Source organism: Odocoileus virginianus, chromosome 17 (genome assembly GCF_023699985.2).
Source record: "Odocoileus virginianus isolate 20LAN1187 ecotype Illinois chromosome 17, Ovbor_1.2, whole genome shotgun sequence".
Lineage (NCBI taxonomy): Eukaryota > Metazoa > Chordata > Mammalia > Artiodactyla > Cervidae > Odocoileus > Odocoileus virginianus.
Window position 1 is genome coordinate 31,330,686 of NC_069690.1, and position 19,613 is coordinate 31,350,298.

A 19,613-nucleotide genomic window follows, 5' to 3' on the forward strand; every position below is an offset into this window, starting at 1 on the left:
GGATTTTACCCAGTCAGCCCTCACTCAACTCAAGACAAAGTGCTGCATGCAGTGCTCCAGACCCAGGCAAGCCCACAGGAACTTCTTTTCTCTTTGAAACACTACATAATTTATTTCACGAGATCCACATACCTAATTAGACCTCTTATTGTATATAGTCACTCAGTCGTATCCGACTCTTTGCGACCCCATGGACTGTAGCTTCTGTTCATGAAATTCTCCAGGCAAGAATATTGGAGGGGGTAGCCATTCCCTTCACCAGGAGATCTTCCTAACCCAGGGATCAAACCCCGGTCTCCCACTTTGTGGGCAGAGTCTTTTGGTGACTACTGATAGAAGCTCCCGCTGCTCCCAGTTGAAACTCTGGAGCTATAGAGGGCGCAGGTGGAGGGGACGGGAGGAGAGATGTGGAGGGAGCCGAGTCCACAGTGAGAGTCCTGCAGCCCTGAGAGCAAGGGACTGTGGCTAACCTGATCTCAGCTGTTGACCCTGAGTGGCCCATCAACTACAGACACCCACCATCCAACAGCCCCCCACAGTCGAGCAGAAGGAGAGACTCAAAAGCCTCATAGTGGGTTGGGGGCATGAAAGCAAAATCTTGCCCTGTAGAAACCAAGTGGAAATTTGGGGGTGGGGCTTGCTTCCCTTTGAGCTGAGCCAGTGAGGCTCCAGAATGCTCCCTATTCCCAGCTCCATCAGGTGTGTTCATGCTGGGCCCTCCACCCAAAAAGCCCTCTTCTCTACGTGCAAAACCACTCATTCTTTGAGGCTCACTTCACCTCTATGAGGCCTCTCATCCCAACAGGCAGAGCCCCTAACTCCCCCTTGGAGGTTCCCAATGTGCCATGCATACATGTCTCATGGTAACAGCATCACTTCTTCACATGCATGTTTACCCCCAGTAGGTCAAAGGCTTCTTCCTCTTTCTTTTTTGGCCATTATGTATTCATTGGTCTTAGAGAAGGAAATAGCAACCCATTTCAGTATTCTTGCCTGGAGAATTCCATGGACAGAGGAGCCTGGAGAGCTACAATCCATGGGGTCGCAAAGAGTCAGACACAGTTGAGCGACTAACACACACACATATTCATTGGTATATTAGATCTGAGCAATTCCCTCCTAATAGTTACAGAAGTATGTAAATAAAAATAAATTACACATAAACAAAAATAAAAAAATATAAAGGCATGAAAGCAATATTGTAAATATCGTCAAAGTGTGTACTACACAATAATATTTATCAGAGATGTTAATTTTGCCTTTATCTTTTAAATTAACTTTTATTGGAGTATAGTTGCTTCATAATGTTGCACAGGAAACTCTTCTCAATGCTCTGTGGTGACCTAAATGGGGAAGAAATCCAAAAAAGAAGGGGCATATGTGTACATATGGCTGACTCACTTTGCTATAAGGTAGAAATGGTCAATGGCTCCTTGAGGGTAGCAGCTGTGTTTTAGTTGCGGCTGCATCTGAGCCATAAAGGACTGGCAATGTACCTGGCGCACCTCCTGCTGTCCATTACTGAACTACTATTTCTTAGAGCCCTGAAGAAGGAAATGACAACCCACTCCAGTATTCTTTCCTGGAAATCCCATGGACAGAGAAGCCTGGCAGGCTACATTCACAGGGTCACAAAGAGTCGGACATGACTAAGTGACTGAGCTCATTTTTTGGAAATCCTATAAGTAACATACTGCAATTGTATTGCACTGGGCTTTAAGTATATTGAAAAGCATTACCTTTGTTTAAAATTAATGTATTTATTTTATTTGGAGGCTAATTACTTTTCCAGTGGTCATGGATTGATGTGAGAGTTGGATATAAAGAAAGCTGAGCACCAAAGAATTGATGATTTTGAACTGTGGTGTTGGAGAAGACTCTTGAGAGTCCCTTGGACTGCAAGGAGATCCAACCAGTCCATCCTAAAGGAGATCAGTCCTAGGTGTTCATTGGAAGGACTGATGTTGAAGCTAAAACTCCAATACTTTGGCCACCTGATGCGAAGAGCTGACTCATTGGAAAAGACCCTGATGCTGGGAAAGACTGAGGGCAGGAGGAGAAGGGGACGACAGAGGATGAGATGGTTGGATGGCATCACTGACTCAATGGACATGGGTTTGGGTGGACTCTGGGAGATGGTGATGGACAGGGAAGCCTGGCGTGCTGCGGTTCATGGTGTCGCAAAGAGTCAGACATGACTGAGCAACAGAACTGAACTGAATGACTTTACAATACTGTGGTGGCTTTTGCCATACATTGACATGAATCAGCCAGGGGTGTACATGTGTTCCCCTGTCCTGAACCCCCTCTCACCCCACCGCATCCCATTCCTCTGTGTCGTCCCAGTGCACTGGCTTTGAGTGCCCTGTTTCATGCATCAAATTTGGACTGGCCATCCATCTCACATATGGTAATATACATGTTTCAATGCTGCTCTCTTAAATCATCCCACCCTCGCCTTCTCCCACAGAGTCCCAAAGTCTGTTCTTTACAACCTTGTCTCTTTTGCTGTCTTGCATATAGGGTCGTTGTTACCATCTTTCTAAATTCCATATATATGCATTAATATACTGTGTTGGTGTTTTTCTTTCTGACTTATTTTACTCTGTATAATAGGCTCCAGTTTCATCCACCTCATTAGAACTGACTCAGATGCATTTTTTTCAACAGCTGAGTAATATACCACTGTGTATATGTACCACAGCTTTCTTATCCATTTGTCTTTCAATGGACATCTAGGTTGCTTCCATGTCCTAGATATTGTAAACAGTGCTGTGATGAACATTGGGGTACACGTGTCTCTTTCAATTCTGGTTTCCTCAGTATATATGCCCAGCAGTGGGATTGCTGGGTCGTATGGCAGTTCTATTTCCAGTTTTTTAAGGCGTCTCCACACTGTTCTCCATAGTGGCTGTAGTAGTTTGCATTCCCACCAACAGCATAAGAGGGTTCCCTTTTATTCACACTCTCTCCAGCATTTATCGTTTGTAGATTTTTTGAAGACAGCCATTCTGACCAGCATGAGATGGTACCTCATTGTGGTTTTGATTTGCATCTCTCTGATAATGAGTGATGTTGAGCATCTTTTCTTTTGTTTGTTAACCATCTGTATGTCTTCTTTGAAGAAATGTCTGTTCAGTTCTTTGGCCCATTTTTTGCTTGGGTTGTTTATTTTTCTGGTATTGAGCTGCATGCTACTGCTAAGTCACTTCAGTCGTGTCTGACTCTGTGCGACCCCATAGATGGCAGCCCACCAGGCTCCTCTGTCCCTGGGATTCTCCAGGCAAGGACACTAGAGTGGGTTGCCATTTCCTGTTCCATGAGCTGCATGAGCTGCTTGTATATTTTTGAGATTAATTCTTTGTCAGTTGCTTTGTTTGCTATTATTTTCTCCCATTCTGAAGCCTGTCTCTTCACCTTGCTTATAGTTTCCTTCATTGTGCAAAAGGTTTTAAGTTTAACTAGGTCTTATTTATTTTTGCTTTTATTTCCATTACTCTGGGAGGTGGGTCTTTTTTAAATATATTTTTTCATTTTTATTTCATTGGAGTTGCTTAAAACTAAAAAACATTGCTTTTTATTGCTTAAAGCTACAAAGCAAAGTGAATCGGCTATACATATACATATACATATATCCCCTCTTTTTTTGGATTTCATTCAGTTTAGGTCACCAGAGACCATTGGGTAGCGTTCCCTGTGCTATATAGTAGGTTCTCACTATTTTATACACAGTAGTGTATATGCGTCAATCCCAATCTCCCAATTTATCCCACCCCCTCTTTCCCCCTTGGTATTCATATGTTGGTTCCTATGTGTCTTTATTTCTGTTTTGCAAATATGATCATCTATACCATTTTTCTAGATTCCACATATATGCATTAAGGCACAATATTTGTTTTTCTCTTTCTGACCGACTTCACCCTGTATGTATGTGCGTGTTTGTGTTTGTCACTTCAATCATATTCACCTCTTTGTGACCCTGTGGACTGTAGCCCACCAGGCTCTTCTGTCCATGGAATTCTCCAGGCAAGAATACTGGAGTGAGTTGCCATGCCCTCCCCCAGGGTATCTTCCCCACCCAGGAATCAAACCCTCATCTCTTGTCTCCTGCACTGGCAGGTTCTTTATCACTAGCGCCACCTGGGAGGCACTCTGTATAAGGACTTTATTTTCTAGGATGATTTCCTGTTTCAACACACTGGCGGTACAAAGTTCCCATACATCCCAGCCCCCACATATGCATAGCTTCCCTATAATCAGCATCACCCTCCAGAGTGAGACATGCTTCACCCAGGATGAATCCACACTGAGACATCAGAATCCCCAAAGTCCATAGTTGACCTTAAGGTTCATTCTTGACACTGCACATTCCATGGGTTTGGACAAATGTATAGAGGACCTGTGTCCATCATTATAGTATAATACAGAATATTTTCACTGACCTAAAAATCCTCTATATATTCACCTTACTCCCAAGCCCTTGGAAACCTCTGATCTTTTCATTGTATCCATAATTTTTCCTTTTCCAGAGTGTCCTACAGTTGCAATCATACAGTATAAAGCCTTTTCATGTTGGCTTCTTTCACTTAGTTATAGGCACTTAACATTCCTCTGTATCCTTTCACAACTTTATAGATCATTTCTTGTTAGCACTGAATAGTATTCCATTGTCTGGATGGACCACAGTGTTCCCATCCATCTACTGAAGGACATCTTGGTTGCTTTCAGGTTTTGGCAATTATGAATAAAGGTGCTGTAAATGACTGTGTGCAGCTTTTTATGTGAATGAAGATCTAAGTTCATTGGGATAAATACCAAGGAGCACAATTGCTGGAGGATAAGATGGTTGGATGGTGTCACTGACTCAACGGACATGAGTCTGAGCAAACTCTGGGAGTTGGTGATGGACAGGGAAGCCTGGTGTGCTGTAGTCCATGGGGTCACAAAGAATTGGACACAATTTAGCAACTGAACAACAACGACACAGCAAAAGTATTCCATTCTGTAAGAAACTACCAAATGTCTTCCAAAGAGGCTGCACCACTTTGCATCCCTACCAGCAACCAACGAGAGTTCCCTTGGCTCCACATCTTCTCCAGCCCCTGCTGTTGTCTGTGTTCTGGATTTCGGCCATTCTAATAACTGTGTGTTTTAATTCGCAATTCCCCCGATGACATACCATGCAGAGCATAAAATCTTTACTTTTTTCACATAAACATGAAAACTCTCACAAAGAATCTAGAAACTTGCTTTCTCATTTCTGCTTTTTATAAGTCCAGGAACCTGGAAGTGGCCTGTGGCTCTTCTGACCTCCAATGGACCTTGTGCCCACATCAAAGTCCATGCAGAAGATATTCAGGAAATAAATGCTGATCATTGGCTACTTTATTGCAAACTTCAGTGAGATGGACCAACGCCAGAAGGTGGTAGTTTTTCATAGGAAGACAAACTTGATATTACTGATTTGCCTCATGGAACTTGATTTGCTTCATGAAACATTAAGTGTGTAAAGCTCTCAGCTGCAAGAGATGAGCTAAGGGCTGAATCGTGTCCCTCCCTGCCTTCCCCCAGAAAATGTTGAAGTTCTAAGCCCTAGTACCAGTGTATGTGACATCATTTGCAAATACAGTCTTTACAGAGGTAATCAAGCTAGAATTAGGTCATTAGGGTGGGCCCGAATCCAAAATGCCTGGATTTCTAAGCCAACCAGTTTGACGTACTTTGCTGTGACAACTCTAGAAAAGTAATACAGATGGACACTAGCGGAAGCAGAAAAAGCAATGTCATCAGAACTCAGTGATTCTCAGTTTCTCTAAGCTCTGCCATCCTCAGTCTGGGCTCCACTCCCAGGCAAGTGATCACTATGGGGTGGCCCCAACAGTGATAGCCTTCCCATTTCACGTCCTCTGGGGGGAGAGATTCTCCTCCCAGGAAATCGAACAGTAGACCTGGGATCCAGTCTTAGCAGCTTGAGTCTTTGGGGTAAAATTAGCCTTCTCCCTTGGGACTTTTCTTGTGGCCCAGTTAGTAAGTACCTGAGCTTAAGAACCCACAAGAGGCATAGGTTCAATCCCTGGTTAGGGAACTAAGATCCCACATGACATGTGGTTCAGCCAACAACAACAAAAAGATTAGTCTCTTTCCACACCCTAAAGTCTGAAAGTGAGAGGATTTTTCCTCATGGAAAACTAGGGTTCTCATCCCAAATGGCAGTGGGTGGGGGGCATAGATGCTGAGTGCTAGACAGGTAAAAAATAGGAAGGTATCTAGAGCATATTTTTTTAATTTATTTTTGGCTACATCAGGTCTTGGGTTGCAGCACTTGGGTTCTTCATTGCAGTGTGCTGGCTTCCCTCTAGGTTTGGCGTGTGGGCTTAGTTGCCCTGCAGCATGTGGGATCTTAGTTCTACAACATGGGATTGAACACAGGGCCCCTGCATCACAAGGTGGATTCTTAACCACTGGACACCAGAGAGGTCCCTGGAGCACATAGTAACATGCATCCATTCAGTCAACAAGTCTTTCTTGAGTGCAAGGTGTTATTCTAGGTCCTTAAGGTATGTCAGTGAGCAAAGTGGACAAAGATCCTGGCCCTCCTGGAGCTTACACTCTCGTAAGAGGGAGACTAAGTCATCAAAGGCCAAGGAAATCACTGTGGCAAATTCTGAGCCAGTCATCCATCCTGTGGGCTCTGAGTGTTTGCTGAATGAATAAATGAAGGAAAATGAGGACAAGTGACTCTGCCAAGTGAATGCTGGCTATATCTGAAGGCCCACGGAGACGGGGTTATAGGGTTCCCACACGCTAAGTGGGAGGGGACTTCTGTCCACAAATGGGCAGGTCAGGGATGAAAATGCTTAACTTCACCCAAACTGGAGAACCCAATACCTGGTGCTGTGACATTCTGTGACAGACACATGGAAACATGATGGACATGAACACACACACACACAATGAAAAGCCGTGTTACAATGGTCCTTTTACAGAGTGAAAACAGGATGCCTCTGAAACACTATTTTTCTGTTCTTTCGGGGAACCCTTGCCAGGCCTCCCCAGCGTGAAGAGAACTGTGCTTCTACGGGGAAAAAAGAAGAGCATGAAGTCACCCTGTTTTGCAATCGGGGTTCTTCAACAGCCAAACGTGTTTAAATCCAAACACTCCCTCCCTAATGAGATCACGGAGGGAGTGAGAACTGGCAGCTGGGTCAGTGAGCTTTCAGAAAAAGCAGAACTCTAAAATAACAGCCCCACCACACGCAGCTCCTGCTGAAATGCTGAACCATTGAAGCAGGTCCTGCTCCCCGAGAGAAGGACACAGTCTCTTTGTTTGCTTTAAGCCAAGGGCAAATGGCGCCACTGGCGACAGCTTTAGTGGAATCCACCACCTTTCAAACCAACTGTGACATTTTACCCATTTATGTATTTGCTCATCAACAGCTTTTTCTGAGCACTGTGTTCCAGCATGATGAGCAAAAACAGACCCAGTCAACTCCCACAGAGCTTACAACCTACCCTGACTTACAGTTTGCACAGCCTATAGACTCACACCAACCCATCACAAGGAAACATACAATCTCAAGTTGCATGGGGCATAAATGTGGAGATGTGACCCAATCAAAGGTGTCGGAGAAGATGGCTCTAAAGAAGTAATAACTCAGCTGAAAAGCAAAGGATGGAGTGGAAGATCCATGATGATAAGAAAAAAGAAGCAGTCATTCCAGGAAAAAGAAAAAAATGTCCAAAGTTAGTAGTGAAAACGAAGGGCCCTCAGTCTGCCTGAGATACACATGAGGGTGTGGAAAAGGGTGTGGAAAAGCAGGGAAGAGCAGACATTGGAGAAGCCACATGAATAAGCTTTGTCTCCCTCCTAAGAGCGACAGGAGGGCGTCAAAGAGGGACTCATATGCTCAGATCTGTGTTTTGACGCAGTGATGGATGCTAAAAGGGAAAGACTGCAGGGGGTCAAGATGGAAGCAGGCAGAACTTGAAGAAGCTCTCGAAGTTTTTTACAATGAATATGCATTACGTATGCAGTCAGGAGAAATGTTATATGAAGGAGAAAAGAATCCTGCCACTGCCTTCCACGGTTCCTAGGATGAAACCTCCAGCTCCTCAGGAGATCCTGGTTTTTCTAAAAGGCCAGCTCCCCCTCCCCTCCCCCACTTGAGGCTGGGATGTGCCTGCATGGCTTTAGTTCCCCGAGATAAAAGTAGATGTTTTCTGAGACTTCCCTGGTGGTCCAGTGGTTAAGAATCCACCTTGCAATACAGGGGATGTGGGTTTAATCCCTAGTCGGGGAACTAAGATCCCACATGCCTCGAAGCAACTAAGCCTGTGCACCACAACCAGAGAGTCTGTGAGCCTCAATGCAAGATCCCACACGACATAACGAAGATCCCAAGTGCTGCAAATAAGATTCAATCCAGCTAAATGATTTTTAAAAAAAAAGAAACTAAGTAAGTCTGAACATGGAAGAATTGATGCCTTTGAATGGTGGTGTTGGAGAAGACTCTTGAGAGTCCCTTGGACTGCAAGGAGATCAAACCAGTCCATCCTAAAGGAAATCAACCTGTTGCTGAAGCTCCAAAACTGTGGCCACCTGATGTGAAGAACCGACTCATTGGAAAAGACCCTGATGCTGGGAAAGATTGAAGGCAGGAGGAGTGACAGAGGATGAGATGGTTGGATTGCATCATCGACTCAGTGGACATGTGTTTGAGCAAACTCCAGGAGATAGTGAAGGACAGGGAAGCCTGGAGTGCTGCAATCCATGGGGTCACAAACAGTCAAACACAACCTAGTGACTGAACAAAGACCACAGTTATACAAAGTTTGAATAAAATAAAACAACCAAGAATTCTTTTTTAAAAAAGTAAATGTTTTCTGAAACGATAAAGGGAGGCTCCTTTGCTTATAAACAGTTAAACAGGTCGTGTCTCCTTTCATTTGTTTTGCCAAGAGGCTTCCATTCACTTCCATGTGTGGTGGAACTTGCCACCACGTGCCCCTTCGGTGGGGGGAGGGGAGGTGCTGGCTGGCCTCCAAGGATGAGTTCCAAGGAACAAGCCTTAGAGGCACCACCCCAGGCGAGGCAAGCAGGGCTCCTGCCATCCAGACCATCTCATGGTCTCTCAGGAGGATGCTGTGGGAACCCTGATGACGGTACAGAACTGTCTCATGCTCCGTGGTCTCCATTACCACCAATAAGAAAACTCAGACGGGATTTTCTCCCCCCTCTCTCTAGCCCCTTCCAGGATGGACTTTGAGGAGGGGTGCAGTCATCCTCTAGCTGGTGGGACACAGGTGGTCAGCTCTGCTGACTATGACTTGCACCCACCCTATACTGCCTTCCTCTGGCAAACCATGTCCAGAGAACCAATCCAGGAGACTAATTTTCAACATATGTGGTCCTCTCATCCCTTCAGCACCCTTTCTCCATCCAGGCCTCCTGTCCTGATTGAGTCTGGAAGCTAATAGTTGCTATAGTGATGGCTCTGTCCCTCCTGCAGCCAGGAGCTCATGGGCAAGTGAGTCAGCCCTTCCCGGACTTCCAGCAGCCTCCGAGCAGAGGGAGGAAGACAGGGAAGCAGAAACAGAAATCCTGGGGAGACAGTCACCAAGCCTCGTTATGGGGGCGCTCCTGGCATAACCCAGCTTTGCCTCCTTTCCCTGATGTTGACCTGGCTGGGGGAGGAGGTGACGCCACTTGGTGATGTCGTGGGCAAGGAAGGCACAGATGTCCTTGCTGGCAGCGATAAGCGGCTTCTCAGGAAGCCTGAGTCACCTTGGGCAGAGTGTCTCTGGAAGCAGGGGTACCGCCAAGCTTGTGTAGCCTGGGCTTCCTCCCAGCCTGGGGGCCCTGGAAGGCAGCATTTCCTGTTGGTATCCCTCGACCTGGGCAGCCACCACCCCTGAGAAGTTTCCAGCTACCCTCACCCTGGCACTGTGAACCTGGGGCTCGGAGGTCTTTTTCCCTCTGCTCATCTTTCGTTTGTTTCCTCTGGAATGTTCCAGGCCCCCTGGAGTGCTCCTTGTCAGGAATCTGAACATTCCAAAAGTGGGGAGCGGTTTCAGTGTATTCATCTCTGTATGGGATTTCCCGATGAGGAAGCAGAGAACTGAATCTGCAAAACCTTATTTCCTCATTTACCTAATTGGGAGTGAGGGGCAGGATGGGACAATCTGGGGATTTTTAGCAGTGGGGTGATACTAAGACCCTTACGCCTCTGGCAAACGATTCGCTACCTGCTGGCTGGTAGCTGCCATTCCATCACTGAATGGAAAAGAAATATTTGAAGCTATTTTCCCTCATGGGTTCTTTTTATTTTATTTACTTGGCTGGGGTCTTAGTTGTAGTGCTCACAGGCTCAGTAGCTGTGGCATGCAGGCCTAGTTACCCCAAGGCATGTGGGATCTTAGCTCTCCAACCAGGGATTGAATCCAAGTCCCCTGCATTGCAAGGCAGACAGACGCTTTACCACTGGACCACCAGGGGAGTCCCTCCTTCATGATCTCTGATGGAAGCAGGAGTAACTAAATTCGACAAAGGCACTGGTTCCTTGCCCCTCCGTGGATGGAGGAAGCCCTGGGGAACACTGGGGAAGGAAGGAAGCTCAGAAAGTAGAGTCTGCTTCATGCATTTCTTAGGATATGGCCCAAGAAAACGGACTTTCAGAAATTAGGACATAAGGGAATGTGTGTGAGAGCAAAAAAAAGTCACTGAAGGTCAACTAACCCACCCTGAATTTTCCAAGTAGGAGACCATGACATCAGTCTTAGGAAAGTTCCCAAAGCCAGGAATACTACCCAGAACCTCAGCTCAGCAGCTCAGGACTCTGGGCCAACATTCAACCTGCCAGGTGGCCATTTCCACAGTTGTCCAGTGAGGGTGACAGCAGGATTGTGGGGGTAAATAAGACACGACAGGCCACATCTGGCAAGTATCAGCAGGCAATGAACTCTGGCAGGATAACAGCCACAATAGCAATAGTAATAACGCCACCCAGCTCTCCTGACAAGTTCTCCCTCCAGAAGCATCCTCCTACCTGCCCTTCTGATCCTTCAGTAAGTTTTTTTTTTAATGGAGGTAATATGAAACTGAAGCTGAAACTCCAACACTTTGGCCACGTGATGCAAAGAACTGACTCATTGGAAAAGACCCTGATGCTGGGAAAGATGGAAGGCAGGAGGAGAAGGGACGACAGAGGATGAGATGGTTCGATGGCATCACTGACTCAATGGACATGAGTTTGAGAAAGCTCTGGGAGTTGGTGATGGACAGCGAAGCCTGGCGTGCTGCAGTCCATAGGGTCGCAGAGTCAGACATGACTAGGCAACTGAACTGAACTGAGTATGAAGTTGTTCTTGGGACTTTACTGGTGGTCAGTGGAGAAGGCAATGGCACCCCACTTCAGTACTCTTGCCTGGAAAATCCCACGGATGGAGGAGCCTGATAGGCTGCAGCCCATGGGGTCACTAAGAGTCAGACACGACTGAGCGACTTCACTTTCACTTTTCACTTTCACGCATTGGAGAAGGAAATGGCAACCCACTCTAGTGTTCTTGCCTGGAGAATCCCAGGGACGGGGGAGCCTGGTGGGCTGCCGTCTATGGGGTCACACAGAGTTGGACACGACTGAAGTGACTCAGCAGCAGCAGCAGCAGTGTCTAAGACTCCTCACTCACAATGCAGGGGAACCAGGTTCTATTCCTGGTCAGGGACCTAGATCCCATGTGCTAAGACCCAGAACAGCCAAACAAATAAATAATTGTTCTTAAATGAACCTAACTTCATTTTTTTCACATCCCCCACCCAAGTCTGGTCCTGGCACAAAAGCAGGGGGCGCTGCTTGTGGGGAAGACAGCCTGGTGCCTCCAGGGCCCCAGGAGCAGGGCACGGGGTCCAGAGCCTACCCTGGGTGGCGGTGGAGCCACTGCTGGGGCCAGCCACCACTGCTGAGCTGTCCTGTAGCCCAGAATGCTGGTCTTTGTCAAAAGCAGGGATTTGTGCCGGGAAAATCCCAGGGCCTGGCATTGTGGAGCTGTCCAACTGCATTTCAGCCCTGGGCTTCACCCTCTGCTGAAACCGATCCCCTGTCACCACACATCCAGAGCAGACACAACAGCCTCACCCTTTTCCGCCAAGAGTTTTGTGTGATCTGAGGTGGGGTGGAGTCAGGGGGCGGTGCTCCTACCCACAGGTCCTGCTGTCCTGCCCAGAGAAGGACCCCTGGGCATCTGGAGTCTTTCTCCCTCTACCAGCCTCTGAAGGAATGCTGCTGATTCGCACTCAGTCTTCCCTAAATAGGGCTGAAATCCACCTGTCCCCGGAAGCACCTGGCAGGAACCTGAAGGTGGGAATGCCGATGCTGCTCTTCTGGGAAAACTCTGATGCAAACCTCCTTCACTGCATGTCACACGTTTGACAGGTGACTCTAACATAAAGGTGTGCTCCTAGTCGATGTTACAACCGAAATCACTGCAGGGAAGTCTGAGGACAAGTCACACCACGGTACCAGGTCACCTGTCCTGGCTAACTCTCACCTGGCAAGGTGTGGTGTACCTCAACCAACATTTTCTCATTATTTGCAGGTTATTTCTCATAACGCTTAGGTTTCCTTTCTATTGCGATTTACAATTGTCTCATGCAATAGTCCCAAAGTACAAAATGGATCAAGGGTCCAAAAGCAATTCATGGTGGGATAGTGCAGGACTCAAAGCAGAGCACAGAGTATACTCAGAATAATGTAATAGGAACATTGACCGCATCTCAGTATAACATCATACTCATGCATCATAAGTAGGACCTCAGTGAGAATACAGAAGGAGAGTGTATAAGCACCGTGACCAGTAAATCTGCAAATTCACTAATTCCCAACAGATTGCCAGAAAAAAAGAAAAATGCATGAATAGGAATTAATCTCATAATTGAATGTATTGGGACAATGATTCAGCCAATCTCCAGCAGATTGGCAGTCAAAAACACTCTATTAAATCACTTCCAGGTAAATCAATTAATTTTTTGTAGAAAAAAATGTGAAATCATGTTTCCCAAAAAACCCACAAACTTATTTCACTCACGGTAGAGACCCAAAACACACAGACATCATTCTGAGTGATACTAGAGTAGCAAAAATCAGTTTTGGCACTACTTCAAAGATGCTGAAGGAAGGGGACAGGGATGACTAGAAGATAATGCCAGATGTTGGGCTTGGAATAAAAGCATGCTTTTATCAATAAATTCCTTTATTGGATGATCCTACTGGACACAAAAATGTCAGTGATTATGTGTAAGAGCAATTACTGCTGAGTGTGACAGCAGATACTTCCATCTGTGATTTGTCTTAACTGGTGGTTCTCAACTGGGGGTCAGTTTTGTACACCTCCCCCTCCCCAGGGGAACATTTGGCAATATCTGGAAATATTTTGAGTTGTTATCGCTGGAGAGGGGAGAAGAAGTGCTACTGTCATCTACATGTAGAAACCAGGGATGCTGCTAAAATCCTAGGATGCAAAGATGGTCCCCACGATGAACTATCTGCCCCAATGTCTGTAGTGCAGATAATTGAGAAGCTGTAGTCTAAACCCTTAATATGCAGACAGGAGGGTCAGCTATGTGGGCAGATGGAGAGAGCAGAGGAGACAGGAGATGATGGGTGGGAAGAGGGAGGGGGTGGGGGGAGGTGAAAGGGGGGTACAGGAAGAGCTCAAAGACTCTCGGTTCTGTCTTTTCTTGCAAATCCATCCTCCAAACAGAGTGGTGTTGTTGCTAAGACGATTCTGTCCTGAGCCACAAGGCTCCACTGCAGGGGCAGCCTCTGCTGGGTGAGCCGGCCAGCGTCCTCCCACCGCGACTCAGTAACGGACATAAAACCATGAGTATGGTCACCTTGTGGCCACTGAGAGCTCACCTTTCCAGCACATCTTGTGAGAAAATGAGCCCAAGCACAAGGTCCTCCTTGTGCATCCTGCAGAAATGAAGGCACTCGGGGAGGAAGCACTTTCCTGAGGTTTTGAAAGGAGTTTTTGCTGTTCTGTTACTAACTCGTGTCCCAGTCTGCGACCCCATGGACTGCAGCACACCAGGCTTTCCCATCCTTCACTGTCTCCTGGAGTTTGCCCAAACTCACGTCCACTGAGTCTGTGATGCCATCCAACCATCTCACCCTCTGTCATCCCCTTCTCCTCCTTCCCTGTCTTTCCCAGCATCAAGGTCTTTTCCAATGACCAGGACTTGAGCATCTTCAAGTCACAGAAGGGTGGTGCCGGAGGCTGCTCAAGCATTTCTGTGGGGGTTTTCTCAGTGTCCCTCCCTGGTCAGCACTGATCCATCCCCAATGACTCATTTTAACTTGGCACTCACTGTGATCACTGGATCCTTTTCTTCTGTCCTCTATTCTGCTTGGAGTTCATTCTGACCACTTGGAGATTATTTAATTCCACAGACATAAAGCCTTCCTCCCCAGTCTTGGGCTGACTTTGGTGACCTATTAACAGTAGTTCCTATTTCATTCAGCGTGTCACCTGGGGACATCACATTTGTGTGCAATAGGCCTCTGATCCGAAGCCTCGCGCCACTTCCTCGGGGAGCTTCTGGGGAAGGGGGACAGAGAAGAGTCTCAGGTTGGCCCAGCCTGGGGCTCGGCTCAGAGTTCTGAACACCCTTTCACATGCCTTCGCCAAAACACAGCCTTCAGGTGCAGGGAGGGAACCTAGAGGCTGTCCACTTAAGTGAGCAGCCAGCTGCAGGGGGCTTAAGCTGGAAACCAGGTGGTTTAGGTGAGAAAGGATGCAGTGATCAGATTCAGGGGGTCGCAGCCTCCTGAGAGCAAGTGCAACCCCTCAGCAGGCAGGGTTTTAGATGGAGCTCCTGTCCATCTTAGCCAGGAAGGCGTCTCTGATCCCAGGGAGTGGGAGAGAGAACCAGACCTCACTGCCACCACGTCCATCCTCCTGGGACCCCCACCCCCAACCCATCACCACTGGCCAGTGGATCACACAGCCTGTTAGCTGCTGAGCAGTAACCACTTGTCACCATCAGGGCCCAGAAAACAATAAAGGGGGAAAGCAACTGGGAGGACGAGTGACTGAGGGACAGGGGTCGTTTCTGGAACTGGACCCCTCAGCCGTACCCATTAGTCACCCTTAGAAGCGAGGGTACGTCCGGCAGGGGAGGAAGGTGGCCGGCCTCCACCCTTCCCTCTGGGTCCCGGCCTGGGAGGGTCAGCCGTGCCGGGAAGAGGGGGGCTGGCAGGCCCAGAGCTCTGGGACCCTGTCTTGTCATCCTTTGTTTGGAACCCTCTGGCTCACCGCTTCCTTCCTCCGGCCATGCACCCGTGCGTGCCCCCCGTCCATCCTGAGCGGACGTGCGGGTCGCGGGGGGGCGCCGCTGGACGGCCCAGCGAGGGCAGGGACACGCCCTTCCCTCCACTACGCCCGGCTGGTCCGCATCTTCTCGGCCGTCTTCCCCTCCCCAGCGTCTCCGGCCGTGTCTCTCTCTCTCTCCCGAGGAGATGAGAGGCAGAGCTGGGGCGTCGGCAATGCGGTCCAGATTGCTGGAAGAGTCCCGGGCGCAGCTTCCGCAGCCAGGTCTTCTGGCCTCCCCCGGCCTCACGCCGGGCTGCCGGCGCCACCTAACGGCCGCAGCCTGAAGCTCGCGGAGACAAGCGGGACCTTAGGGTGGGGCCGGGGGTTCCGGGAACCGGCTCCGTTCACGCGTCCTGGGTGAAGAAGCCTGCTTATCTGAGGATAGGTCCTCGAGGCAGAAGATCACAGAAATTATTAATAAAACGCCTCTAGTCCCTAGAAATGAACAGTGAAGAGCACTGAAAATGTGGGGTCCGGCGGGGGGCGGGAGTGGGGGTGCCGGACAGCTATCTTTACCTCATTTTGCAGCCCCTTTAGTTCTATTTGGCTTCCCTGGTGGCTCAGAGGGTCAACCCCCGGGTCAGGAAGATCTCCTGAAGGAGGAAAGGGCAACACACCCAGTATTCTTGCCTGGAAAAGTCCATGGACATAGGAGCCTGGGGGGCTACAGTCCATGGGGTTGCGAGAGAGTGGGACTCGACTGAGCCAGCGAGCACCGCACACTAGAGTTAATGAGAGCAGAGAGTTAATGAGTTAATGTACCTGTCTCACCCCGTCTAGGACAGTGTTTTGCATGCAGTAGGTGTTCAGTAAGTAACGTTGTGGTCTGTCACGGGTTCTGGCATCGAATTGCAGAGAAGGGGTGATGGAGCAGAGCGTGGGTTAAAGACAGAAACGGAGGAAGCCGGATGAGGGGAAATCTGAGGAGCCCTCCCCAGCATGAGACGTGTCTGCTCCCCGTAGCTCAGGGAGAGAGCTTAGAGCTGAGGGCCCAGTCACCCCAACCAGAGCTGCAGCTCTATGATGGCATGGATGTTCCTAGAAAGTCACCTCATTCCTCTGTCATGCCCCATGTTGAACGATGACAAGTTAGTAACCACTAACATTTACCAGGGCTTCCCAGGTGGCAGTAATGGTAAAGAGCCTGCCTGCCAATGCAGGTTGGATCCCTGGGTCGGGAAGATCCTCTTGAGAAGAGCATGGCAACCCACTCCAGTATTCTTGCCTGGAGAATTGCAGGGACAGAGGAGCCTGGCGGGCTACAGTCCATAGGGTCACACAGAGTCTGACATAGCTGAAGCAACTTGGCACACACAGCCTTTACCAAGTCTTAACTACACCAGTGCTTTTACAGATATTAATATGGTTTCCTTAAAAATGGAAGCAAGAGTCACTGGCCCTTTTCATTTTGAGAAGGGAAGATCCTCTGAAGGAGGAAATGACAACCCACTCCAGTATTCTTGCCTGGAGAATTCCTTGGATAGAGGAACCTGGCGGGCTACAATCTGTGAGGTTGCAAAGAGTCCGAGGCAGACATGACTGAGCAACTAAACGACAACAAAAAATGGGTGGGGCAGCCCACAGATCACCTGACCTTGAACAAGCCACCTCCTGTGCTTCACAGCTAAGGAAATGGGATAAAAGTGACATGAAAGTTGTTGAGTCGTGTCGGACTCTTTGCGACCCTATAGACTATACAGTCCATGGAATTCTCCAGGCCAGAATACTGGAGTGGGTAGCCATTCCCTTCTCCAGGGGATCTTCCCAACCCAGGGATTGAACTCAGGTCTCCCATATTGCAGGTGGATTCTTTACCAGCTGAGCCACCAGGGAAACCCCTAAAGAAATGGGATGGCAAGAGTTAATCACAGGTACTTCATCTCCATTAGGAAAGACAAAATACAAGACTGGATGTCAAAGAGCTTTGAAAACCACAGAGCTAGACAAATGTGAGGGGTTATTCTGGGCAAACAATGACATTACAGACTGGGAAGTGCTCACTGCCCTTGAGAACAAGGGTCCTGTTTCACTCCCTGCATCACCACGAGAGAGACAGTCCCTGATCTCAAGATATATATCTGTCCCAGTGAAGCCTTCAGTCTACAGAGTATTCCAATCTTAAGTCCTTAGTAAAAAATCATCCTAAATGTTTCTACAGACTCCAGGAACCCAGAGGAACTGATCTTAGGTCCTGATGAATTAGAACCATTAAGAAATATACAGAAACAATAAAGATCCTGGCCCTACAAAGACAGAGGAGCTTTTAATTAGTCCCATTTTCCCTTTTCTCTTTGTTCTAATCAGAAAATCACTTTAGTCCCCCATCTTTATCCAGATCAGAATAGCCCTGAGTTTACAAGTGGGCTTCCCTTCTTCACCTGATAGCTCAGAACCCACCGTAATCTTGTTCATTTCCCTTTTTCAACAATATGTGTGACTTTGGAGAAATAACTTACAATAACTAATATGTAAAAGTTCAGAAGTCTGATATAGTTAAATAAGCTTTGTATCAGACTTAACTCACAGAAGGGCAAGGAAGACTCGAAGAGTTGGAGAGTGTGACCTCATCCGTGGTCCTTTAGAGCAGTGGTTCTCAAACCACAGTGAGCACCAGGACCCCTGAACCACTTGTTGAACACAGACCTCCTCGGGCCCATCCTCAGAGAACTGGGGTAGGATCCCAGACCTACCTTTGCCCCGGTGTCTCTAAGTGAGGTTGTAGGTGTGCCCTGGCTTTCTCCATCAGTGGGCTAGACAGTATGAGGTCTAAGGTTTTTCTTTACAGACCATGTTCTGTCTGTCTACCTGGAAGGGACTTTCCCTGATATGGCTCAGAGAAGACAAGGCTCCAGGGGGAATTCTCCAGCATTGGTAACCATGACAGACTATACAACCCCTGCAATGCTCAGGGGCTCATAAAAAAAAAAACAAAAACAAAATTAGAATATGTTGTCCCAACTGTCAGTACCCAGCCCCTGAGAGGGAAGTGATCTATGTCGCTACAATCTGAAACTGCTGGGTGCATTCCCTCTCTGCTGCATATTACTTGTTAGATAAACATTATAGATGTTAGACATGGGGCTTCCCAGGTGGTGCTAGTAGTAAAGAATCTGCCTGCCAATGCAGGAGACGCAAGTCACAGTTTTGATCCCTGGGTCAAGAAGATCCCCTGGAGTAGCAAATGGCAACCCACTCCAGTATTCTTGCCTGGAAAATTCCTTGGAGAGAGGAGCCTAGCAGGCTATAGTCCTGTGCTGTGCTGTGCTTATCACTCAGTCATGTCTGACTCTTTGCAATCCCATGGACTGTAGCCCACCAGGTTCCTCTATCCATGGGATTCTCCAGGCAAGAATACTGCCATTTCCTTCTCCGGGTGATCTTCCCAACCCAGGGATCAAATCCAGGTTCTAGTGCAGTCCACATTGCAGACAGGACTCTTTACTGTCTGAGCCACCAGAGCTAAAGTCCATGGGGTCACAAAGAGTCAGACACAGCTGAGCACAAGCACAAGACAAGCCCTAGATAGACAGATAGATAGATCGATAGATGGATGAACAGACAGATAGATAGATGAATAGATGGATAGATGAACAGATGGACAGATGGATAGATAGGTGAACAGATGGATAGATGGATAGATAGGTGAATAGATGGATAGAGAGATAGGTGAATAGATAGATAGATGGATAGATAGGTGAATAGATGGATAGATGGATAGATAGGTGAATAGATGGATAGATAGGTGAATAGATAAATGGATAGATAGGTGAATAGATGGATAGATAGGTGAATAGATAAATGGATAGATAGGTGAATAGATGGATAGATAGATAGATGAATAGATAGATAGATGGATAGATAGGTGAATAGATGGATAGATAGGTAGATAGGTGAATAGATGGATAGATAGATGGATAGATAGATAGATAGATGGATAGATAGGTGAATAGATGAATAGATAGGTGAATAGATGGATAGACAGATGGATAGATAGATGAATAGATAGATAGATGAACAGATGGACAGATGGATAGATAGATGAACAGATGGACAGATGGATAGATAGGTGAATAGATAGATAGATGGATAGATAGGTGAATAGATGGATAGATAGATAGAAGGATATATAGGTGAATAGATGGATAGATAGATGGATAGATAGGTGATAGATAGATAGATAGATAGGTGAATAGATGGATAGATAGGTGAATAGATGGATAGATAGATAGATAGATAGATAGATGGAT

The 19,613-nt window shown here is 47.4% G+C and overlaps 1 protein-coding gene across 6 annotated transcripts in view; it reads right to left on the reverse strand.

Moving 5' to 3' along the window:
• CDRT4 (CMT1A duplicated region transcript 4) overlaps positions 1 to 15,621 on the reverse strand; it is a 45,118-nt gene extending 29,497 nt beyond the window's left edge. For 5 of the 6 annotated variants that reach the window (XR_011492246.1, XM_070479140.1, XM_070479139.1 and 2 more), the window contains exon 1: positions 15,310 to 15,621. Coding sequence is in view for 4 of the 6 variants with exons in the window: in XM_070479140.1 (XP_070335241.1) it covers positions 15,310 to 15,354 (45 nt within the window). In the remaining 2 variants the exon portion in view is untranslated. Of the gene's footprint in view, positions 1 to 14,362; positions 15,289 to 15,309 lie in introns of those variants that run through there. The other variant, XM_020892257.2, reaches the window with a different exon arrangement.
• Positions 15,622 to 19,613: the final 3,992 nt, after the last annotated feature.